Source organism: Marmota flaviventris, chromosome X (assembly GCF_047511675.1).
Source record: "Marmota flaviventris isolate mMarFla1 chromosome X, mMarFla1.hap1, whole genome shotgun sequence".
Classification (NCBI taxonomy): Eukaryota; Metazoa; Chordata; class Mammalia; order Rodentia; family Sciuridae; genus Marmota; species Marmota flaviventris.
The window spans coordinates 117,588,186-117,615,047 of record NC_092518.1 but is presented as its reverse complement, the minus strand read 5'-3'; the positions used below and the strand labels follow the sequence as shown (position 1 = coordinate 117,615,047).

Genomic DNA, 26,862 nt, shown 5'->3' with positions numbered 1-26,862 from the left:
AAGACATACAATCAGTCAACAGATATATGGAAAAATGTTCAACATCCCTAGCAATTAGAGAAATGCAAACCAAAACTACTCTAAGATTTCACCTCACTCCAGTCAGAATGGCAGCTATTAGGCATAGAAACAACAATAAGTGTTGGCGAGGATGCAGGGGACAAGGCACACTCATACATTGGTGGTGGGACTGCAAAATTGGTGCAACCAATATGGAAAGCAGTATGGAGACTCCTTGGAAAACTGGGAATGGAAACACCATTGGACCCAGCTGTCCCACTCCTCAGTCTATACCCAAAGTACTTAAAAGCAGCATAGTACAGGGACACAGCCACATCAATGTTTATTGCAGCACAGTTCACAATAGCTAAACTGTGGAACCAACCTAGATGCCCTTCAGTAGATGAATGGATAAAGAAAATGTGGTATAGAAGCTGGGGTTGTGGCTCAGTAGTAGAGTGTTGGCCTAGCACGTGCAAGGCCCTGGGTTGGATCCTCAGCACCACATAAAAATAAATAAATAAATAAATAAATAAATAAATAAATAAAGGCATTGTGTCCAACTACAAGTAAAAAAATAAAAAGAAAAAAGAAAAAGTGGTCTATATACACAATAGGGTGTTATTCAGCATTAAAAGAGAATAAAACCATGACATTTGCAGGTAAACGGATGGAGTTGGAGAATATGATGCTAGGGGAAATTATCCAATCCCCAAAACCCAAATGCTGAACGTTTTCTCTGATTTAAGGAGGCTGATTCATAATGCAGATGGGGCACATGGGAGGATTGGATGAGCTGTAGATAGGGGAAAGGGAGGGAGGAGGAGGGAGGGGGCATGGGGGTACGAAATGAGATGGACATCATCACCCTAAGTACGTGTATGAAGACACAGATGGTGTGACTTGACTTTGTGTACAACCAGAGATATGAAAAATTGCTCTATGTGTGTAATATGAATTGTAATGCATTCTGCTTGCTCTCATATATAACAAATTAAAATTTCTTTTAAAAAGGGGGGGAAAGAAGTGGACCATGCGAAAGACCCAAAGGACACAGAAACAGCGCCAGGGCTGCACAAAAGCAGTGCTCCTGGCCTGGCCTCTTGCAGGAGTGGAGAACAGTGCTTGCCCCCATGTTTTAAATATATGTTATATTTTTAGTTGTAGATGGACACAGTATCTTTATTTGTTAATTTTAATGTGGTGCTGAGAATGGAACCCAGTGCCTCACATGTGCTAGCTAGGCAAGCGCTCTACCACTGAGCCAGGACCCCAGCCCCCTGCCCACATGTTTGAGAACAGCATCTCCAGGAGGTTCAGACCTTGAACTGCAAGGTCCAAACCGAAAGAGGGCGAGCCTTGCACTTCCTCCACGGGTCAGACCTTCACGCTTGAAAATACTGCATACCTGCAGAAGGATGGGTCACATCCGCCTTGAGGGTAGGGGCCCCAGGTCCCACAGGAATGCCAGCCTTTCCAGGCCTCTTACTTATGCAAAATTGTGGCGACTTGGGACAAGAACCCAGCGATTAAACCCGATGTTATGCACCTCGCCAGGCAGCAAATGGCAAGAGCAGGAGAACACTCTAGAATGTGCACGCCTGGGAAGGTGCGTTCACACTGGAGCTGAACGCAAAGCTGTTCTGGGAAAGGAGGTCAAACCAAAGCATTGTCCCGCCACAGCCGACCGACCGCAGGCACAGCCCCTTAGGGGTTACAACTGTCACATGGCTCGGGACCCATTTCCTGCACCGGGTTCCCGGGGAACTCTTCTCTGAAGTGCGCGGCCTGGTGCGCGATGAGGCCTGCTTTCTTTATGAAGCTCTTGGAGCAGTGGCTGCAGGTGTAGGGCTTCTCCCCGGTGTGGATTCTCAGGTGGATCATGAGGCTGGATCGCTGCCTGTAGCTCTTCTCACAGTGTTGGCAGGAGAACGGCCTCTCCTGGTGTGAGTCCTCTGGTGCAGAGTAAGAGCTGTCCGCCGGTTGAAGCGCTTCCCACAGCTGACGTTTCTCCTGCGTGTGAGTTTTCAGGTGTCCCATCAGGTTGGCCCTGCTGGCAAACCTTTTGCCGCACTTGTGGCACTGGGAGGTGTCTTTGCCACAGTGCCCCCTCTGGTGCATGGTGAGGTGCGCGCCCTGAGTGAAGCGCTTGTGGCACAGGGAGCACTCGTAGGGCCTCTCCCCGGTGTGGATGCGCACGTGCCGGTCCAGGTCTGAGCGGTGCAGGAAGCCTTTTCCGCAGCCGGGGCACTGGTAACCCAGCTCCCCCGTGTGGATTTTCAGGTGAGCAGAGAGGCGCTTCTTGCAAGCGAAGCACTGTCCACACTGGCCGCAGCGATGGGGTTTCTCTCGCGGCTTCCTCGGCTTGTGGGCTGCCAGGGGCAGGGGCTTTCCCGCCGCACAGGGCCTCAGAAGGTGCAGGCGCTTCCCGGAGGAGCTCAGCAGCTCCACTGCGGGGCCAGCCCTCAGAGGTTCCTGCTTCTGACAGCCCACGCATGGACCAGCACGAAGTGCTTTCGCGTCTAAACAAACGAGACATGGACGTTGCACCCCAGGTTTCTCTGCTCTGGCGCACTTCCTTTGCCTCCCGTCCCAAGAAATGGCAGGTGCAGGAGTCCCCGTGTTCCAGGGAAAACAGGGACACGGAGCCAAAGAAGAGCTCTACTCCCAGCCTCCAGGAAAGGTGGGAACCCCCAGGCACCCTCCCCACCCCCTCCCCCGGAGGAAGGCTGCAGGTTTCTCTTCTTTGTTCCCGGGCGCTGGGGCGCTGGCGCGCTGGCTGAGCCCTAGCCTACCTCTCCTGGACTCAGGTGATTGCTCCATGCGCTGGGCGCCCAGCAGCTCCACCATCCCTGGCTTTCTCCTGCGGTCCAGCCGGCAGCTCCAGCGACACTCTGGGGTGGCATGTCCTGGCCACAGGGAAGATTGGGGAGGAAGGAGAGTGTGAATCACCCCAGGTTTTCCTCTGCCTTGGACAGGCGCCCTCTCCACATCTGCTTCCTCCTCAGTCAGGCTTCCTTTGCCCAGAGCCTCTGCCACACAGTGTTGGTGTGTGTGTTTTAATTCCAAGAAAACAAAAGCAAGTGAGGGGACAAGCCCAATGTGCCTACTTGGAGGCCTTCTCCTCTGATGGGTGGAAGGGTCAGGGCTCCATCCAGGGTAAATTCACTGAACTGAAAGAGCTTCACGGGAACTTTGGGACTGAGAGTATTTAGCTGAGGGGCAAAATGCAAAGTAAATCTTCCTGTTGTGTGTTGGCATATGGAAGCTGAGGGATGTCCTCTTACTACTGCAAGGGGCAGAGAGAGGCAGGGGCAGGGGCCAACACAAGCTGGAAAACCGCTTACTAGTCTCACTTCTGTAACAATGAAAATGACAACTGAATTGGATTGGAAACCAGCCAGGAGCACCTCTGTATGTGTGTCTCAGCTGAAACCTAGAAGCGGATTCCTCTTCCAATACCCCAAGAAAATACAAACAGTGTCCATCTAGAACAACCAGATAACCTCTCTACCACTCGACGTTCCCGTGCCCAACCGTCCCTGCCCTCACTGACAATCCCTGTGGCTGACTACCTCTCTTTCCTCATCTCTGGCCACGTTGCTACTGCAACATGAATTGTCGGTAGAAATGTTAAAGTGGGATCCAAACAGAGGCTGGTATTGAAATTCGAGCATCACTGAACCACAGTGGCAAGGTAGCTAGCTGCACCAGGCTAACCCCAAGAGAAATCTAAGCTTCAGAACATCATATCAAGACACAGGATACACACACACACACACACACGTGCGCGCGCGTGCACCTGAAGTTGAGTTTTTCTTGAGAGACGACTGTATACTCCAGATTCCGAAAAATGACATGCATTTCAAATAAAAATCTGCTTGAATTCACAGTTTCGGTTATGCTCACATGGGATCAGAGGATAAGGAGGCACAGCTCAAATAACGCCAGAGGGCAGAGGTCAAAGGGAAGCTGCCATCAAGTGAATTGGGAGGAAACTGCAACATGGGAGTGGGAGGAAGCGGGAAGGCAGTGGAAGAAACATGGGGGCTGGGAATATCCCCAATGGGTGAGAAGCCAAACAGTATGCGAAGGCAGGAAATGCACCTAGGTCTGCTTCCACACCATTCCCCTAGGACCTGAACCTGTCAAAGTCTGCAGAGTTCATCAAATGTCCCTTTGAAACCAGGCCACACACCAGTCCCTTGGTTGGAATGGAAGCTAAAGACCTAGTCAGGGACCGAGAGCAGCCCTCTAGCAGCATCTAGTAGCCACGAGTTGTGCCACAGGGCAGCCCTGCGTCCCGGGCTTTCCCCTTGGCTCCCATATCCCACTGCTGCTTCCTGTAAGCACCACATACAGAGCAAAGGGAACTGCGGCCCCAGCAGCACGCTCTTGGTGCCAGATTTCAGAGAGGTTGGCTCAAACTGGAGCCTCTTCCTGGGTATTAACCCAATGCATTTTTGGAGTGAGCACCAATTCAGCCCTTCCTGCCAGTCATGATGGTCCTGAGCAGCGCTGGGATCCAGGGGCCTCCATTCCCTGGCCTATGGAAGCCCTACTCCTGTCACTCTCAGTGGTTTGCATTTCCCGACCTTCCGCTCCCAGTACATGGCACCTAGACCCATTCCCCGCCCCCATCTAACCTGGGTCCACATCTGCCACTCTTTTTAGACACTGTTTTTTTTTTTTATTGGGGGGATTTATGTATCTATCTATTTATTTATTTATTGGTATCAGGGATTGAACCCAGGGGAGCTTAACCATTGAACTACATCCCCAGCCCTTTTTTGAAAAAAAAAAAAAATTCTTTAGATACAGGGTCTCACTAAGTTGTTTAGGGCCTCACTAGGTTACTGAGGTTGGCTTTGAGCCTGTGATCCTCCTGCCTCAGCTTCCTGAGCCTTCGGGATTACAGCGGCGTGCCACTGTGTCCGGCCGCCACTCTTGTTACATGGAATAAATTACCATCAATAATACTGAATGAACCTGACACTCATCCACCATATTTTCACAGATCTTGGCACCATTTCTGTGTGCCAAGATGGTGAGGACAGCCGTGGCTCCTGTTACAGGCCAAGAACAAACCATCAGAGGAGACCCAATGTAGGTTAATGCCACAGTCTGGCTGGGCACAAATGCCGCAGTCTGGCTGGGCACACAATCACGAGCCACCACACAGCTTGTAGATTCAAACAGCAACTCTTTATTCCCGAACTCACACCAGCCGTCTACAAACACGTTCTGGGGAAATCCACGTTCTCTGCCCGAATCCACCTCCACTGGGCTTCTATCTCCCCAAAAAATACTGTCTGAATCCCGTGAGAACTCAAGGGGAACTCAGGCAGCAGGATACGCCCTATTCCCAGCAGGAATAATCTTAAACCTTAAACCTGGAACCTAAACTGGGAACGCCCTAAACACGATTATCATAAAACCGGGAACACCCTAATCTGCCTTGGTCCTTGAGCAAGGTCACCTACATTCAATGTCGCTGCAACATGTCAGCAACATGGGGTACGCTGGCAAGGAAATTGTCATACCTACTTGGCTAATGGCTCCCAGCATCTCCCCCCTTCTGATTAATTAAACAACAAGCAATGTGGCTTAAGGACCGTGCCTGGTAGGTTGTCCAATTCAACATATGGTTCTTACCCGTCATCGGAAAACTGACCTTTAGGCGTCAGCCTCCTGTCTTAGGTTGATACCACTGCAATTGAATCATACCCGTCACTGACTACCGGTCCAGCATACAGCCATACTTGTGGATAGGTCTATGCACCAGTGGGGGGGTGAGGTTCTTTGCCTCACCTCTGTTGGCCCCCAAATTTGGCCTTGGTGCCAGTGGGGGAGTGAGGTTAATGTGGCTTATGGACCGTGCCTGGTAGGTTGTCCAATTCAACATATGGTTCTTACCCGTCATCGGAAAACTGACCTTTAGGCGTCAGCCTCCTGTCTTAGGTTGATACCACTGCAATTGAATCATACCCGTCACTGACTACCGGTCCAGCATAAGCCATTGGCCCCCAAATTTTAGACCATCATTAGCAGAAGGGAGGAGGATACAGAAATGCCATGACACCAAGCCAATTGATGGCTCCTTGGGAAAAATTGCATCACTGGTGACACCATCAGCAAAGATATGCCAGCATTACCACAATTCGCTGCACCAAACGATAGTTACATAGTCCAGGCAAGTTCTGCAAGCAGTTCAAAGCAGAGGAATCTATCAATATGTCCATTTCCTCCCAAAATCAGTTTCCTCCCAAAGTAAGTTGACTCTTTGATTGAACATTACTTGTTGAGTTCTTCACTGGCACTGGGATGGAGATAGGAATTCTGGCAATGATGCTAAAGAGACATTATCCTGAAAAGAATTATTAAATATAATGAAAAGGAAAGGTGAAAGTAAACAAACAGATCTGTTAACCTACTTTAAAAACAATCCTTAACAGCCTTTTACCTAATTTAAACTAGTAAACAAACAGATCTGTTAACCACCTTTAAAAACAATCCTTAACAGCTGTTTACCTAATTTAAATTAAACCATTTAAATCACGTGAATAAAAAAAAATAATAATAATAATTCGGATCCATTTTTTCATGAGCGCTCCTCATATAAGAAATATTGACATACGCACATACAGACATACAACACAAAACACAAGAGTGTACAGAAACGTACAACACATAAGAAAATAGTAAAGGCCTTGTAGCTTTACCTGGGTGAAATCTCCATTGCAATGTTTAAAAACTCCACAGTCAAAAAATAAAACTGATCAGAAAAACATTAACCTAGGTTTGTATGAGCTCAAAAAATAAAAATAGAACCTTATGATGTGGAAAAATGCAATAATAAAATAGCTATTGAAAAAAGCATCCTGGTTAATCACTGTCGCAGATGTAAGAATGGCCAAGCTGGAGTTCTGGATATCAGCTGTTATGGATTTGAGTCAAATCATCTTCTTTTCGATCTGTAGAGACTGTTTTAGTTAATCTCTCTGGAATCCAAATGGGCTGCTGTTCTCCCTGTGGAAAAACACAAACAGACCCCCGACTCCAGACAATCACTGGGTCAGGACCTTTCCATTGTCCTGTTAGAATATCTTTCCAAAGTACTTTAGGCTTATGTACATTTTTTGGATACATATGCCTTTCCGCAGCACTAAGTCCTGATGAATCCAAATTTAAAAAGTTTAGAGTAAAAAGCGTTATTTTAAGTTTATCTTTGGGGGATATATACCCCTTTCCAATTCCCTCTTTTTGCTTTAATAAGTATGTTTTAATAGTTTGATGAGCTCTTTCAACTATGCCTTGTCCCTGTGGATTGTATGGGATTCCTGTTATATGAGTAATACCAAATGATGAGCAAAATTGTTTAAAAGAGGTAGAGGTATAGCCAGGACCATTATCAGTTTTTAACTGTTTAGGAACGCCCACAGTGGCAAAATTTTGTAAGCAATGAGCTATAACATCTTTAGTTTTTTCTCCGGCATGAAGGGAGCCCATCAAAAATCCAGAAGAAGTATCGACTGTAACGTGTAAATATTTTAATTTTCCAAATTCTGGCAAGTGTGTGACGTCCATCTGCCAAATATGGTTAGGTATCAGTCCTCTAGGATTGACTCCAAGATTAACTTGTGGTAAAAATGTCACACAATTTTGACATTGTTTTATTATATGTCTGGCTTGTTCCTTAGTTATTTTAAAACGCTTTTGTAAAGTATTAGCATTAACATGAAACCTTTTATGAAAATTTGTAGCTTCTTCAAATGTAGAGAAAATATGTATGTCATGTGTAGTTTTATCTGCTAAATCATTGCCTAAACTAAGGGCTCCAGGCAATCCTGTATGTGCCCTAATATGTCCTATGAAGAATGGATCTTTTCTGTCCCAGATTAGACTTTGTATAGTGGAAAACAAAGAGAAAACAGTAGAAGAAGGGGAAATCCTACCAGCATCTTCAAGAGATACTATAGCATTAACTACATACTGACTATCAGAAAATAAATTAAATACAGAATCTTTAAACATCAAAAAAGCTTGTAAAACTGCATTAAGCTCTACCTTTTGAGCTGATTGTTTCGGTACTAAAAATGTAAAAGTTCGATCTGGGGTAACTACTGCTGCTGTACCATTATTTGACCCATCAGTGAATATATTTGGAGCATTCATGATAGATGTTTTTCTTGTCATTTTAGGAAAAACTACAGGATGCTTAGACCAAAAAGACAACAAAGGATTAGATGGTAAATGATTATCAAATGAAATATTAGATTTACACATGATTATTGCCCAAGTATTTAACTCATTAGCTAACTCATCAATTTGATCCATAGTATATGGAGTAATAATTTTATTGGGAGAAATTCCAAACACTCCCTTCGCTGCTTTTATTCCTTTGAGTATTAATTGTCCTACAGCCTCAGGATACCTAGTAAGAATAGTGTTAGGAGAATAAGATAAATGTATCCATAATAATGGACCTTCTTGCCAAAATACTCCTGTAGGAATATTTTTTGTTGGTAGTACAATAAATAATAAAGGCAAACTTATATCAATTCTATCCAAATGCATATTTTCCATATATGTTTCAATAATTTTTAATGCCTTTCTTGCTTTAGGAGTTAACATGCGGGGTGAATTTGGATCTGATGGACCTTTTAGAATATCAAATAAAGGTCCCAACTCTCCTGTTGGTATACCTAGATAAGGCCTTATCCAATTTATGTCTCCCAATAACTTTTGAAAGTCGTTAAGTGATTTGAGTTGATCTACTCGTATTTGAATTTTTGGTGGACGGACCATGGTTGAGGATAATAGAACTCCTAAATAATTAATTGGAAAATTTAATTGTACTTTATCTATTGCTATCTCTAGATTATAATTTTTTAATAAGTTTGTAAGTGTGGCATAACATTCCAGCAATATGTTTTTATCTTTATGTGCCAATAATACATCATCCATATAGTGAAATATTTGTAGTTCAGGATTTTGATTTCTAAGTGGCTGGATTGCTTTGTTAACATATATTTGGCACATAGTTGGACTGTTAGCCATCCCTTGAGGGAGTACTTTCCATTCATATCTCTGATCAGGACCTTCATGATTTAATGCAGGGATAGTAAATGCAAAACGTGGACTATCCTCGGGATGAATTGGAATTGAAAAAAAACAATCTTTAATATCTATAGCTAAAACATGCCAGGGTTTTGGCAAAGCAGACAATTGAGGAATCCCTGATTGAGCAGGTCCCATAATAACCATCTCATTATTAATGGCTCTTAAATCTTGCAATAATCTCCATTTACCAGATTTCTTTTTGATGACAAAAATGGGAGTATTATGGGGAGATATGGAAGGTTGTATATGTCCTTCCGCTAATTGTTTTTTGACCAGATCATGGGCTACTTGTGTCTTTTCTTTAGTCAGGGGCCACTGAGGAACCCACACTGGTCTTTCTGATTTCCAAGTAATTTTGATTGTCTCAGTGGCCCTTTCTGAAAATCCAACCCATGTCTGTCTGTTCCTTGATCTATTTGTACTGGTGCTGCTATACCTTGCCCTTGTTTTCCTAATCTTTTTTCTTTCCTAAAGCCTTGTCTAGCCCTAGTAGTGGGCGCATTAGGATTGATGTTATTTGTTAACGTCAAACCTAATTGATCTAGGACATCTCGTCCCCATAAATTTATAGGAAGATGATCCAATACATATGGCTGTATAGTTCCTTCACATCCTTCAGGATCCTTCCAATCTAATATCATAGAACTTCTATGGGGATTAGTCGCCACTCCTAGGCCTCGAAGCGTTTGAGTGGCTTGTTGTAATGGCCAATGTTTTGGCCATTCTTGACTAGATATGATGCTAAGGTCAGCTCCTGTGTCCAGTAGCCCATTAAACTCATGACCTTGAATATTTAGTTTTAGCATTGGGCGAGAATCTAAATTTAAAGACAACATAGCCCAATCTACACCTGTGGAGCCTAATCCCCTGGAACCTCTTTCTACACTATGACTAGGAAATTTATTATGTAGGCTGGGTATTATTAACAACTGTGCTATTCTATCTCCTGGTGAAATTACTGATATACCTCTTGGAGAACTAGCTATAATTTTTATTTCACCTACATAATCGGGATCAATTACCCCAGGACTTATCATAAGTCCTTTTAATGTAGATGAACTACGTCCCAGTAATAAGCCTACTGTTCCTTGGGGAAGAGGTCCTTTTACTCCTGTGGGAATGATTTGAACTCCCATCTCTGGAGTTAATACTGCTCTGGCAGAGGCGCAGATGTCCAACCCTGCGCTCCCTCGGGTTTGTCTGATGAGGGATTTAATGGACAATGTGTCCTGGGCACTACCCTGATGGTGTTGCTGGGATCCTCCACTGCCCCGTATATTTGTGGTTGTGGGCCCCGGAGCATTGGGCCCCCCTGTCCGTTTTTTGGCAATGGAGCCTGATGCCTTTCTCCACGATATCTTGGATAAATACCTGGTCTTTGTCCGTTTTTTGATAAGGGAGTACCTTCTATGGTGGTTTGAGAACGGCATTCATTAGCCCAATGTCTCCCTCTACGGCATCGTGGGCAAATACCCGGTATTCTATTCCTTTGATACCTACTTTTGTTAAACCCTCCTCCTATGGGGCAATTCCTTTTAAAATGTCCTGTTTGTTCACAATCATAGCATGTTTTTGGCCTGGCATCTAAAGCCTGTTGTACTGCAGCTGCCAAGACTTGCCCTTGTTCATTAATATCTCTACATAATTTAATATATGTGTTTAAATCTTCATGTCTCCATGGTCTAATAACCTCTCTGCAGCAACGATTTGCTTGGTCATAAGCCAGTTGTTTTATTAATGGCATTGCTTGTTCTGTATCCCCAAAAATTTTGGCAGCCGTTTGAATTAGCCTATCTACAAAGTCAGCGTAAGGTTCATTAGCTCTCTGTATTACCTTAGATAGCTGACCTTGTAAATCTCCATGTCCTTGTAAAGTCTTCCATGCCCTAACTGTGTCTGCAGCAATTTGTGCATATATAGCAGGATCATATTCAATTTGTTGCCGTTGACCCTCATAAGGTCCTTTTCCTAACAACATATCTAGATTTCTTTGAGGGTAACCGGCTGCTGCATTTCGCCTAGCTGTCTCCGTGCAAAATTCCTCATTGGCAACCTTCCATAACAAATATTGTCCTCCATTTAGTACAGATTTACACATGCTAGCCCAATCTGCTGGCGTCATGTCCAAGTTAGTAATGGACTCAACCATGCTTACCGTGAAGGGAGCTTGGGGACCATAGGTTGTTACAGCCTCCTTTAACTGCTTCACTGTTTTAAAATCTAATGCACGGTGAATTCGCTGCCCTCCTGCCTGTTCAAGTACAGGGCATGCTAATCTTTGAGGTCCTGTCTCAGGATCCCATTTATCAACTACGGGGTTTGAGGGCCACTCAGCTGTCTCCATCGGTGGGGCTGTTGGTTGAATTACGCCCTCTTGTGATAAAACGGAGTTAGTAACAGCCTCCTGTTGTGGCCTTTTTCCTAACAACCCCTTTTCCTTTAAATTTTCTTCCTCTGTCTGACTAGCTCGAGAGACCTTCTCTTTTGCTTGATCTAAAATGTCTTTCTCCATGGTCTGAACCTCTAACAATTTACTTAACATCTTTTCGGTTTGTTTTTTACTAATTTCTAATCTACTATAAAGATAACGCAACCCAATAAGATAGCACAAAACAAAGCCGAAACTGAATGAAACAAAAACGGAATAAAAAATCGTTGTATCAATTTTCTCTTCCTCAGGGCTGACAAACTTCAAACCTTTAGCCAACCATTTTTCCCAGTTTGCCTGAGAAATTTCTAGGGATAGGCAGCTTGAAACAAAAACAAGATAAATCAAAACAATAACACATTGTTTTTTGAATTGGTCACCCATTCTTTCGCTCTTCCTCAGGGGCGAGCAATTTCACTTACCTCCAAGCTTTAGACGTCCCCGCACGGACCACCAAATGCCACAGTCTGGCTGGGCACAAATGCCGCAGTCTGGCTGGGCACACAATCACGAGCCACCACACAGCTTGTAGATTCAAACAGCAACTCTTTATTCCCGAACTCACACCAGCCGTCTACAAACACGTTCTGGGGAAATCCACGTTCTCTGCCCGAATCCACCTCCACTGGGCTTCTATCTCCCCAAAAAATACTGTCTGAATCCCGTGAGAACTCAAGGGGAACTCAGGCAGCAGGATACGCCCTATTCCCAGGAGGAATAATCTTAAACCTTAAACCTGGAACCTAAACTGGGAACGCCCTAAACACGATTATCATAAAACCGGGAACACCCTAATCTGCCTTGGTCCTTGAGCAAGGTCACCTACATTCAATGTCGCTGCAACATGTCAGCAACATGGGGTACGCTGGCAAGGAAATTGTCATACCTACTTGGCTAATGGCTCCCAGCAGGTTAACAGAAGGAAACTGACACTCACACAAGCTTCAGCAGGAGGGTGCCGGCACACAATTGTTTGTGAGGACATTTGACCATGTCTATTTATATCTTAAAAGGTCTCCATCCACTGAACAAATGACCCTTTTTTGAGAAATGTCTCCTGTGGACACATGGCCCAAGAAGGATGCTCATTGTGGTTTACGGCGTAGCTCCAGGGTGCTGCTGTCAACATCCAGTGCTACTGACAAGCAAAAGGCGAGTCCCTGGGCCATCTTCTGCTGCAGGGTGGGTGGCTCTTGGCTTGAGCCCTGAGGCCAGCCACTCTGGGTTGTGAAGGAAACTACCTGAGCAGTAGTCATACAACGAACATGACCTGCCCTTTTTGCCCTGGTCCCTCTGTCTCAAACCCTGGTGTCCCTTCTTAGCTCCCATTCCACACTGGCCATTTCCACCTGGAAACCCAGGACTGCCCCAAGTTCCACATGTTCAAAGGTCAACTCATCTAGACCTACAAAACCTGATCCTGCCCAGTGTTGTCTGTGTCGGTGATTAATACTGTCGTCTAACCAGTTCACTGGCCAGCAACCAGGATGCCACCTTTTAACCTTTCGTGTCAATCACGTGACACCCCATCAATCCATGAGTCCTCTATTTCAAAACTGCTCATTATCTTTTGAGTCACCCCTTTTCAATCTATCCTCAATGAAACAGCACCCCTACTCCTGCCCACCCCTCAGAGTGTAGCAGCAGGTCTTCTCTCTGCCCCGGGGCCTCTGCACTTGCAGCCCTTCTGCAAAGGCTCCCCCTCCTCACTCCCAACACTCAATGGCTGACTCCAATCCATCCTAGAGCTACTACCCCAGATCCCCCTCCTCCAGAGGTCTTCCCTCTCAGCCTAATGATGGCAAGGGCCCCTGCTGTGTGCTCTGCCAGCATCCTAAGCCCTCCAACACACGTTCCCATCACATATCCAACATATCTGGACTGTCCACCAGAAGTGGGTGCCGGGACAGCTGGGGCTGCTTTCCTGCCTCGTGGACTGTCTAGTCACAGGGTCCAGCAAGATGCCTGGCTCTTCACGGTGCTCAGAACGTTGACTGTGGGAATAAATGTGGAGAAGTGGAAGGGGACACAGTTGCTAAGCCCTGGCCGTGTGCTAGTGATGGGGGCATCCCACATTTCTGTTTTGCAACATGGACCGTTCTCCACCTATTTTCATCTGCAGGGCTCTTTGGTGCTCTCAGGACTACACAGTGTCTTGGTGTGCCAACATGGTGACGCTGAGCTGCTGGGGAAAGGGAGAGGACTCCCACCACACTTGGGCCCAAGCTTCAGTGGGGGAGGGGAGGGCTGGGACAGGGCGTGGGTAGCGATGTAAGGAAATGGCAAAGGGAAGGGAAACAGGAACACCCAGGCATCCAGTCCCGCTGCCTTTCTCCACCTGGCCTTTTCTCCTGCTAGCACGCACCCATTTGTGTCCAGGGCTGTGGTTCTCAAAGGGTGGTGTGTGCAGCACTTTGCTCAGAGACCTTGTTAAACCTGTACCCCAGGTGGTGCTGGGGCTGAGTGACTGCTTACTCATGAGAAGGGTGGTTACTTTCACCTGTTCCCCATGACGCTGTACCCAAAATGCATTTTCCCCTGCTGTTCCCAGAGAGACATCTCCTCTTCCTCCCGCTCCTTTCCATCCAAGAGGTCCATTTCCACTAGGGAATCCATGTTTCCCAGCAACCCCAACCTTTGAGAGCTCTTGTGCGCTCAGTCAGACACAAAAGAGCAGAAAGAAAACCCCGCCTTACCAGGATCCAGAAAGGGCTGGCATTCCCCAGCAGCACCATAGTTCAGCTCCGGAGGCCCTGCCTGTGGGATCCAGGCCCCTGTCACGGGAGCCTCCTGGACAGGTCCCAGTCCCTGGAGTGCAGATGTCTCCAGGTGCATGTTTGGAGACATGGGTACAGTTCCTGAAGGCGCCTGTTCTTCAAAGAGCAAGTCATGCACGTCAACCTGGGGGAAATGCCAGAGTCCATTGCTCAAGAGTCTAGACCCATTGGGAGAAAATCCACCTTGCCCTCACACCAAAGGAAACCTTGCTGCCTTAGCAGTCAAAATAGAGCCACGTGTGTAGTTTAACATTTTCCAGTATTCGCAGGACACAGTGTAAAAAAGGAACTGGGGAGTCCCCAATCTTAATAGCATGTTGTATTTAACACGACATATGGAAACCATCAGGATTGCAGCATGCAATCAATCCAAACAATTACCAAGTACTACCTCCTCTTCCCCTCACAGCTTCTGCATGGGCTATGCAGTTTACACCCACAGCAGGTCTTAACCAGCACTGGCCACATTTCAAGTGCTCAAAAGCCACACGTGGCCCGTGGCTCTTGTGCTGGGCAGGAGCACTTCAAGTGCCAGTCTAGAGCACTTGAAGACGAAATCTTGTATGGTAAACAAAACTAATAAGACAGGAGGGAAGGGAAACCACTAACGCATTCCACTCCGGGGAGGCAGGATCCTTTAGAAGCCTCCTGGTCAGACCTCTCTGTGCCCTGAAGCCAACAGCTCCTGCAGAGCCCTGCCCAACAGGACACCCAGCACTCCAACACCCTGCTAGAAGCACATGCTCCCCTCTCCCAGACACACCGCCCTCCCCTCAGCCCTGCGTTCCCCAAACACAGGCATCCTGTGGTAGGTACTTCTGAACCCAGGGCAGTTCCAATGCCCCTGTGGAGTCTCCAACATATGCTGGCTGGTGCCGGCTACGGGGATTCGGTGGACCAGAGATGGGAGCATCGCTCACCAACCAGAGTTGTTCCGGGTCCCTACCAACTGTGCAGTTCCCCCCTCAGGCATTCATGTAGTTAAAGTACCTCATCGTGGTGACCAGATACCGAGAGACTAATTTTGCATATTTTAGCATGACTTGGATTTCCTAGGAATGCACTGTGCAAATCAAAGGATGGTTACTCTACTTGTTCTGATTTACTAAGACAGTTTTTCAGTTGGGGAGATCATGCGGCAAGTAGCAACAGCGCATAGTGCTTGAGTCTTACTCAACGTCTGACTGTCCCATCCCAGTGACTCTAAGCAGAGATGTAGGCATCTGACAACTTCATGATGTCTTCCAGTGAAGTCCAGCCCCAGCATGTTTATGCAGAAATGCACATTCGTTAAGAACCAACTATGTTCATTCTCCTTTACATCCTCTCTGGACTCGACTTGACCCACAGTTGACAAACTTTCTCTGAAGAGCCAAAATAGTACATATTTTAGAGTGTGGGCTACATTTACTCTGTCATTTCTTTTCTGTCTTCCTCCTCACTTAAATTTACTTGTTGAGATCTTATATGATTGGTAGGTACTAGGGTTGGAAGCCAGGGAGGTTTTAGCACTTAGCTGCACCTCCGGCCTTTTATGTTTTATCGGAGACAGGTTCTCAGTAAGTTGTGGAGCCTGGCCTCAAGCTCGCCATCTTCCTGCCTCAGCCTCCCAAGCGGATGGGATGACAGGCCTGTGACACCCCTCCGGCTCCTCTTTTGGGGAACCGATTCACGAAGACGGTAAAAATCACCAGGGGCTTGCAGGGCACATACAAACAGACTGTGGCCAGATGAGGCCTGCAGGCCATAGAGCAAATTATTGAAGCTCATGGTTGATGCACGTGGGTAGATGATGTCATTTGTGAATTTCACTTGCGGATAATTGAGGAGACATTACAGAATATGTGTTGTGGATGCGAGACAGGGTCTGATAGGGTTCGGAATCATGGACTGAGAGGCTGATTCCAGGGGAAGGGAAAATGAAAAGGGATCTGGAGAACCACTGGGGCTGTGGACTGACACACAGACAAAATGAGTGTTCCAGGCCCTGCTGCCGTAGCTCTTCTTTTGCACTAATAGCCGAAACCCCAAACTCTTTTCTCACCTGCAGCTCTGGTATGTGACGCTGTCTCTGCCAGTCTTCTATCAGGGCCAAAAGCCTTTCTTTACTCTCCGGGCCATATGCGCTCACCCAGGTCTCCATCTCCGTGGGCAGTATAGTTAGGAATTGCTCCAACACCAGCAGCTCCAGGATTTGCTCCATAGACCGCATCTTTGGCTTCAGCCACCCACAGCAAAGCTCCCAGAGCCTGCTGAAAACTTCCCGAGGCCCCACCGCCTGCGTGTACTGGAACTGCCTGAAATGCTGGCGGAACACTTCACAGTCCTTGCTGAAGTCCTGCAGCATAGGGTCCCGCATGCACAGCCAGGTGGCCTCGGTGGCAGTGCCTGGGCCAAGAGCCATCGCCCCCTCTGGGAGTTTAGTTTATCTGGAGCCTGAGGTCTCAGGTTCGATGGTCCTCCTGGAGCTGAGGGTGAAAAAACATGAGAAAGAAGACACAGCCGTGAAGACAAAAAGGCATTAGAAACTGCCCTCAAGTTTGAGAACCTGCTGCAAGCTTCAAACTCACTTCCCAGGAAAATGCACGTATGCATCCAACTCTGCATTCAGGTCCCCCAACAGCAGGAATAAATACCACGTCTCTCTGAGGCTTAGAGGGAAAAATGCTGAGACTTGAGGAGCTGTCTGCCCTAGCCGAACTATGGACTGCTTGATCACTAATCAGATATTTAAAAAAAAAAAAAAAACTCTCCACCAGATTTTATCAATCATCCGTGATCCTGGAGCCATCTCTGGACTGCAGCATGGCTGAGCCTAAGGAAACTGAAAGCCAGATCCCTGAGTTTGCAGCTAGTGAGCCCAGCAATCCTGTGGAAAGTCGGAAACTGGGAGCATTCCGCCTGGGGGAACACAGGTTAGAGAGCCCTGAGAAAGGTGGGCTCTCCCCAGCTCGGCAACTCCTGAAGCGTGCGGGGACTCATGGGGCTGCCGACTGCAGGTTGGAAGGTTAGAAGAGGGTGTGAGGGCATCTTGCTCTCAGCTCGCACAGCCAGCTAGTCCGCCGCCCACTGGGTTCCTGGTACCCACTCGGGCCAGCACTCACCAGATCCTCGCACTAGCCTGGACCCTGATTCCATCCCCAGTCTGGCACCCACAAATCCCCTGATCCTGCCAGGTCTGGCCTCAGTCCAGCACCCAATAGGGCTCTCCAGCTCACCAATCCCGAGTCTCCCATCCCCTCCCTAGCTCCCAGCCCAGCCCATTGCTTGCAGCTACTTGGCTGGCCCACCAATCTCAGCACCTGGTCTTGATCTGCCCCACAGGGAACAGCTCTCCACCACCAGTGCATAGGCCCTGGTGCCCAGCCCTCAGAACCACCTGGGAGAGAAGTGCCTGACCAGGAATTCAAAACGGTGGGGGCGGGAGAGATCGACTGAGAGACTAAATCAGAGACCAGCAACGACAGGGTCTGTAGGCTATGTAAGGGGCCAAGATCAGGCAGCTACATCACACGAGTGGAAACCAAAGGAGATTCCTGGGGTGCAGTCTTCCAACGTGGACCGACAATTGTCTTCATATATTTTGTCCTCACCATCCTTAGGGTGGAGCTACCATCAAACTCCAGACAACCCCACCTATAGGCTGAGAAGGGAAGCTGAGAAACTTTTGAGCTCCAACGGCAACAATTGCTCTATTTTCCAACAAGATCCTTTCTCTCTTCCTCTCCCTCTCCCTTCCCCTCTCCCTCTGCCTCTCTCTCTCTCACATCTCTACCATTTTTGAAACCAAGTATTTTCATGCATCAGTTTATTGAGGGCTTGAATGTCTGCATAGTATATTACAGTTTTGTTATGTATTCTTTTATTTTTACTTTTTTCATTTCATAATTTCTTTAAATTTTACATACATTTTCCCTTACTTGTCTATTTCCTTGGATTCTCTTTCTCTCTTTTCTCCTGCTAACAGCCAACCTCTATTAATTCCTCTTTCACTCTTCCTGTATTTCGGATGTCTGTCTTCTCTCCTCCTTCCCCATGAACATCACTTCCTACACCACCTCTCTTTGTCCAACATCTGAAACTGTAAACCCTTTTGCAAATTAAGTGTTCATATTGTAGACAGTATTGAACACACCAATTGTGTTTATTGCGGCCAAACTGTGGATGTCTTAATAGGAGTTATTGGGTGTGAGGCTGTATATTGTTTGCATTGGGTACTATTAATATTGGTCTCTCCCTTAAAGGTGAGGTACTGGAAACCTTCAGGGACACTGTAAATCTACAGGGTAGAAACTGTACAGCCTCAGATCCCCACTGCTAGATGGGAAGACACAGAAACAACATGAAAATTGAGGGAACAAAGTGCCCCAAACAAACCAAGATGCTCCGATAATGGAATCCATTGACAACACAGTAGAAGAAATGCAAGAGATGGAGTTTAGAATGTACATAATTAAACTGATCTGCCAGAACCACCTGAGAGAGAAGTGACTGACTGGGAATTCAAAAGGGCAGGGCCGGACAGACCCATGGCGGTGGGCTAAATCAGAGACCAGGAAGGATGGGGTCCGCAGGTGATGTAAGGGGCCAAGATCAGGCTCCTACACCACACAAGTGGAAACATAAAGGACAACGCAAAGAGAGAAATCAGAGATAAATTTCAGGAGGTGAAGTTCAACAAAGAGATAGACATTCTGAAAAGAAACTGAGCAGAAATCTTCAAAATGAAGGTATCAGTAAACCAAATTAAAAGTTCATCGGAAAGTATCACCAACAGACCAGACAACCTGGAAGACAGAACCTCAGGCAATGAAGACAAAAATATAATAATCTTTTTTTAAGAGAGAGAGAGAGAGAGAGAATTTTTTAATATTTATTTTTTAGTTTTTTGGCGGACACAACATCTTTGTTTGTATGTGGTGCTGAGGATCGAACCTGGGCCGCACACATGCCAGGCGAGCATGCTACTGCTTGAGCCACATCCCCAGCCCCAAAATACATAATCTTGAAAACAATGTTGACCACACAGAGAAGACTGTAAGAAACCATGAACAGAACTTCCCCTAATTATGGGATAACATGAAAAGACCAACTCTAAGCTTTATCGGGAGAGATGAAGGCACAGAGATACTAACCAAAGGAATGCACAATCTTTTTAATGAAATAATATCAGAAAATTACCAAACTTAAAGAATGAAATGGAAAATCAAATACAAGAGGCTTATAGGACCCCAAAGGTACAAGATCACAGCAGACTCACACCATGGCACATGATAATGAAAATGCCTAACACAGAGAAGAAGGATAGAATTCTAAGGGCCACAAGAGAAAAATATCAGATGGGAGAAAGCAATTTGGATCTCAGCTGAGTTCTCAACCCAGACCCTCAAAGGTCGAAGGTCCTGGAATAACATATACCAAGCTCTGAACGAAAATGGATGCCAACCAAGAAACGTATATCCAGCAAAATTAAGCTTCAGATTTGAAGATGAAATACAAACCTTCCATGAGGGAGCTGGGGTTATGGCTCAGCAGTAGAGCACTCGCCTAGCATATGCGAGGCCCTGGGTTTGAACCTCAGCACCACATAAAAATAAAGAAAGAAAATAAAGGTATTTTGTCCAACTACAACTGAAAAATGGATATTTTTGAAAAAATATTTAATAAACAACATTGTTTTCAAGATTATGTATTTGGTCTTCATTGCCTGAGGTTCTGTCTTCCAGGTTGTTTAGTCTGTCGGTGATACTTTCCTATGAATTTTTAATTTGGTTTACTGATTCCCTCATTTTGAGGATTTCTGCTTGGTTTCTTTTCAGAATCTCCATCTCTTTCTTGAAGTGATCTTCAACAGAATTCACAACTAGAAAGACTGCACTACGGAACATACCCCACAAAATATTCTATGAGGATGAAATGGAAAAAGGAAAAAGTGAAAACCAGCAAAGGGAGGAACTACACTAAAGGAACAGTCAACCAAAGGAGAGACTAAGTCAAATTAAAAACCAAAAATAAACCAAAATGACTGTCATATTTCAAAATACAAGTCATATTTCAATAATAACCTTGAATGTGAATGGCCTAAACTGATCAATCAAAAGATGTAGACTGGCAGATTCGATTACAAAAACAAGACCCAACCATATGCTGTCTTACAGGCAAACACATCCACAGGCTGAAGGTGAAAGGATGGGGGAAAAAAAAAACAAAAAAACGTTGCTCACATGGATCACGTAATCAGGCAGGGGTTTCCATCCTCGTATCAGATAAAGTGGACTTCAAGCCAAAGTTAATCAGAAGAAACAAAGAAGGACACTTCATACTGCTTAAGGGAAACATTCACCAATAAGACATAACAATTGTAAATATTTATGCCCTACACAATGGAGCCTCTGAAGAGCATCAAACAAACCCTTCTCAATTTCAAGAAGCAAACAGACCACAACACAATAATACTGGGTGACTTTAACATTCCTCTGTCACCACTGGATAGATCCTCCAAACAAAAACTAAATAAAGAAGCTATGGAAGTAAAAAATGCAATTTAGACTTAACATAGAATATTTCATCCATCAATGAGCAAACACACATTCTTCTTAGCAGCATATGGATCCTTTTCTAAAATAGACCATATCTTGTGCCACAAAGCAACTCTTAACAAATCAAAAACAAAACATAGGGATAACGTCTTGCATTCTATCAGATCATAATGGAATGATATTAGAAATCAATGATAAAATAAAAAAAAAATAGAAGCTACTCCAACACCTGGAGACTAAATAATATGCTATTGAATGAGGAATGGATAGCAGAAGGAATCAGGGATGAGATAAAATAATACTTAGAGGTAAATGAGAACACTGATACAACATATCAAAATCTCTGGGACACTACGAAGGCAGTGCTAAGAGGAAAGTGCAACGCATTGAGATCATTCATTAAAAGAATAGAGAGCTAACAAATAAATGTCCTAATAATACTACACCTCAAAGCCCTAGAAAAAGAAGAAAAAATCAACACCAAAAGCAGTAGAAGACCGGGAATAATTAAAATCAGAGCCGGAATCAATGAAACTGAAACAAAAGAAACAATTCAAAAAATTGACAAAACAAAAAGTGGGTTCTTTGAAAAAAATAAATAAAATTGATAAACCCTTAGCTACGCTAATGAAGAGAAAGAGAGAGAAAACTCAAAATACTAAAATTCGTGATGAAAAAGGAAATATCACGACAGACACTACTGATATACAGAAGATAATCAGAAACTATTTTGGAAATTTATACTCCAATGAAATAGCAGATCTTGAAGACATCAACAGAATTCTAGAGGCATATGACGCACCCAAACTGAATCAGGAGGATGTACACACTATAAACAGATCGATTTCAAGCAACAAAATAGAAGACACCATCAAAAGCCTACCAACCAAGAAAAGACCTTCTTGGGGCTGGGATTGTGGCTCAGCGGTAGAGCACTCGTCTAGCACGTGCAAGGCCCTGGGTTCGATCCTCAGCACCACATAAAAATAAAGAAATAAAATAAAGGTATTATGTCCAACTACTTCTAAAAAATAAAATGTTTTTAAAAAAAGAAAAGACTTTCAAAGAAGAATTAGCACCAACCCTCCTCAAATTATTCCATGAAATAGAAAAGGAGGGAACCCTTCCAAATTCATTCTTTGAGGGTAGTATCACCCTGGTAACCACAATCAGACAAAGACACATCAAAGAAAGAAAACTTCAGACTAATATCCTCAATGAACACAAATGCAAAAATTCTGGCAAATCACATACTAAGAAGATAGTGCACCACGATCAAGTGGGTTCATCCCAGGGATGCGAGGGTTCAATATACGGAAATCAATAAATGTCATTCATCACACCAACAGACTTAAAGACAAGAATCATATGATCATCTCAATAAATGCAGAAAACGCATTCAACAAAACACAGCATCCCTTCATGTTCAAAACACTAGAAAAACTAGGGATAGTAGGGAGATACCTCAACATTGTAAAAGCTGTATGTGCTAAACCCAAAGGCCGACATCACTCTAAATGGAGAAAAATTGAAAGCATTCCCTCTAGGAACTGGAACAAGACAAGGATGCCCTCCCGCTTTCACCACTTCTATTCCACACAGTCCTTGAAACTCCAGCCAGAGCAATCAAGCGGATGAAAGAAATTAAAGGGGTACGAATAGGAAAAGAAGAACGAACGCAAAAGATCACTATTTGCCAATGACATGATTCTATATTTAGAGGATCCAAAAAAAATTCCACCACAAAAATCAGAGAACTAATAAATGAATTCAGTGGAGCAGCAGGAAATAAAAATCAGCATCCATGAATCAAAAAGTGTTCCTATACATCAGCGATGAATCCACTGAAAGAGAAATTAGGAAAGCGAGCCCATTCACAAGAGCCTCAAAAAATAAAATAAAATACTTGGGAATCAATCTAACAAAAGAGATGAAAGGCCCCTACAGTGAAAACTACAAGACACTAAAGCGGGAAACTGAAGAGGACCTTAGAAGATGGAAAGATCTCCCATGCTCCTGGACAGGCAGAATTAATATTGTCAAAATGGCCATGCTACCAAAAGCATTCTACAGATCTAATGCAACTCTTACAGAAATCCCAATGACATTCTTCCTAGAATTAGAAAAAGCAATCATGAAATTCATTGAGAAAAATAAGAGACCCAGAATAGAAGAGTCAAAGCAATCCCAAGCAAGAGGAGGGAAGCAGGAGGCATCTCAATACCAGACCTTAACCTTACCAAGAGACACAGTAACAAAAACGGCATAGTACTGGCACCAAAACAGACATGTAGACCAATGGTACAGAACAGAGCACACAGAGACAAACCCACAAAAATACAGTTATCTCATACTAGACAAAGGTGCCCAAAACATACATTGGAGAAAAGAGAACCTCTTCAACAAATGGTGCTGGAAAACTGGGAATCCATATGCAGCAAAATTAAATTAAACCCCTCTCTCTCACCATGCACGAAAGTCAACTCAAAGTGGATCAAAGACAGGCACTAGAACAGAGACTCTGCACCTGATAGAAGAGGAAACCAGGCCCAAATTTTAACCAGGCCGGCTTAGGAATTGACTTCCTTAACAAGACTCCTAAAGAGCAAGAAGTCAATTCAAGAATCAATAAACGGGATGGATTCAAACGAAAAAGCTTCTTCTCGGCTAAGGAAACAATCACTGAGGTGAAGAGAGAGCCTACCGTACAGGAGCACATTTTTTACCACACGCACATCAGATAGATGTGCCAATCCCCAGGATATATAAAGAACTCAAATGACTTAATGCCAAAAAAGCAAACAACCCAATTGATAAATGGGCTAAGGAACCGAACAGACACCTCTCAGAAGAAGATATACAAGCGATCAACAAATATATGAAAACGTGTACAACATCTCTAGTAATTAGAGAAAGGCAAATGAAAACTACTGTGAGACTTCATCCCACCCCAGACAGAATGGCAGTTATCAAGAATAAATGCAAGAATAAGTGTTGGCGAGGATGTGGGGGGAAAGGTACACTCATACATTACTGGCGGGCCTGCAAATTGGGGTAACCATTATGAAAAGCAGTATGGAGAGTCCCCAGAAAACTCGGAATGGAACCACCATTTGGCCCAGCTACCCCACTCCTCGGTCTATACCCAAAGGACTTAAAAATCAGCATACGGCAGTGGCGCAGCCACATCAATGTTTATAGCAGCTCAACTCATAACAGCTAAACCATGAAACCAACCTAAGTGCCCTTCAACAGATGAATGGGTACAGAAAATGTGGTGTATATACACAACGGAATGCTACTCAGCCATAAAGAAGAATGAAACTCTGGCATTTGCTGGTAAATGGTTGGAGCTAAGTGAAATCAGCCAATTCCCCCAAAACCAAAGGCCCAGGGTTTTCTCTGATATGCAGATGCCAATTCACAATAAGGGGGAGGGGGCGGGGTGCTAGGGAAGAACAGAGGTACTCAGAAATAGACAGAGGGGAGTGAAGGGAGCGGGAGGGGCATGGGGTTAGGAAGGATACCAGAACGAATTGGACATGATTACCCTATGTGCGTATAGGACTACACGACCGGTGAGATTCTACAACATGTACAACCAGAAGAACAAGAAGCTTCACTCCATTCATGTTTGGTGTGTCCAAATGCATTCTACTGTCATGTATTACTCGTCCGAACAAATTTTTCAAGAAGTGATGAAAATTAAAAGGTCAGCTCCTAGGCACATTTCAGCCATCCACAGCCATCACTGCAGAGAGCTGCAATGGGGAGGGCAGCTCCCCGCCAGCATTCCAGGGCCCGGGCCAGTGACACATGCCCTTTAGGAGCCCCCTACCGATGCGCAGGCAGCCAACACCTTTCCCAGTCTAAGGAGGGCAAACTCGGGTTTCTGAATACAGGGAGGCCTCCAAAGAAATGCAGGAGGAATCCTTTCAATGCTGCTGCTACACAACCTGAGACTTCATGTCAGGGCTTAGAGGCCTCAAACAAAGGGACCTCAGTTAGAGCCAGACCATGCACTGGCAGCCAATCCTCAGTCCCTCATTCTTCTTGTCATGGAGTGTGTGTAATGGCACGAGTATGCCCACGCCCTCCTCCCGACACCCCTGCTGCCTCAGCTTTGCGAGTGTCTCTCCGAGGGGAACAATACGCTGCCAGGCCAGACTCTGCATTCCTACCTAAGGAAGGACATTAATTATGTGGCATCTCCTGTTCTCAGCATCCCACATGTAGTAGTTACAGAACCCTCACCTGATATTCAGAGCTGGGTACTCGTGTGATCCCCTGAATGCGGATGAGGGAACAGAATTGAGGATCAAGGGTGTGAACCAAGTTGTCCAAAGTCACATGCAAACCACCAGAGGGACGTGGTGCTGAGGTCTGTGCCCACGGTCTCCTGCATCTACAACATCTACAAAACATCCAAATCCTCTTGGGACAGTATCTGCAGTCACACTGCTGGTCACATACCTGTCTCCACAGGTCTCAGGACCTCGATCTTCTGGTGCAGCGTGGGTCCTCTCTCTCGGCTTTTGCTGGCCTACCTGTCCTCCTCCCTGAGAAGGAACATGGAAAAGAAATGGTCATGATTCTCTCCCCCGCCCCAATCCTCCAGAATCAACACCCCGCCCCCACACTGTTCCTGGGCAAGGTTTCCTAAGGGACACCCCGTGCCTCTGTCTGTAACAGGAGGATACTCATCCATGCACTTCCTAAAATATCCTGGGAAGATCCAAGTTCGGGCAAAGAGCAGAGTCCCTGCGCAGAGGAAGTGCTGCCCAAAGTTACATTTGGCCCGCTGGGGTTGGGCCTGATGGGATGCAACCAACAACCCCACACTGAAGATGCTGGGGAGAAAACTGCATCTGTCCGTGATGGATACCGACCTTTTTTCCTCGTCATTGTTTCTTAGCCACACAGTATCACAACAACTATTCCCACAGTGTTTACATTGCATTATGAATTATAAGTCATCTAGAGTGGTTTAGAGCAGATGGGAGGTTGTGCGTAGGTTGGGTTCAAATTTAAGGCCATTTTCCAGAAATGGATTGAGCATGGGAGCATGTTGGTGCCCAGGGCCTCAGAGAGCCAGTGCTCTAGGGATAACCAGGAAGGACTGTATTTGCTGGTCCTGCCTCCTTCCTAGGAGGCTTCCAGTTTTCTAGCCCAGGCACCTAATGGTTGCTGGAAGCCTTTGGCTGTGGACCACCCACACATGGGCTCCAGCCTCACAGGTGACCAATCCTCCCCTGACTGACCCGAAACCCTCCACGAGGTCTACCAGGGAAATGACCCTCGGCTTTCCCTCCATGGGCCCTTCACAGCTCCACTTCACTTCACCAGGGGGCGTCTGGTCTCTAGAGCCCCATGCCATCCTGGATGGATGTGCCTTCACCAGGCCTGGGAAGAAAGCAGTGTGTGAAAAGAGGGCACGTGGCTGACTTCGGTACAAGCCTGTAATCCCAGCTGCTCCAGGGCCAGGGCAGGAGGATCTCAAGTTCCACACCGTCCTCTGCAACCTAGGGAAACCATGTCTCAAAATAAAAGTAAAGGGGGCTGGGGATGTAACTCAGTGGTCAAGCACTTTTGGGTTCCATCCCTAGTCCAGAAAAAAAAAAAAAAAAAGGAAAGGATAGAAAAAAAAACTAAAACTTAAGAAAGGAAGCAAGGAGGAAAGAAAGAAAAGAGGAAGCAAGAGGTTAGCACACAGCGTAGTCCCTGAGGATGGCTCCTCCCACTCTGAGGACCCCCAGTAGGGGGCTTTCTCTGTGCCCAGGAAGCTGACTGGGGACACTGGGCACATGGGGAGTCCAGCTACCGACACACAAGTCTCGCAGACCCACTAGCCCCACCCCCCCCCCCCCAGGACCCTGTCCCTCCCCCAGCTCCAGGGCCCCACAGGCTCATGCCACTGTCGCTCCTGTCCATCCCAGGCCCTAGGGATGAGAATGGACCTCCCTGGGGCTCTCTGAGCCATGTCCCCACCATGACC

At 45.7% G+C, this 26,862-nt stretch overlaps 1 protein-coding gene across 1 annotated transcript; it reads right to left on the bottom strand.

Annotated features, from left to right (window-relative positions):
- Positions 1-1,707: 1,707 nt before the first annotated feature.
- On the bottom strand, positions 1,708-16,675 carry LOC139703163 (zinc finger protein 449-like). The gene is given in 6 exon segments (XM_071606093.1): positions 1,708-1,943; positions 1,946-2,004; positions 2,006-2,522; positions 2,796-2,909; positions 14,248-14,452; positions 16,373-16,675. Coding segments are annotated over 6 exon segments (1,434 nt in total).
- Between the last annotated feature and the right edge of the window lie 10,187 nt (positions 16,676-26,862).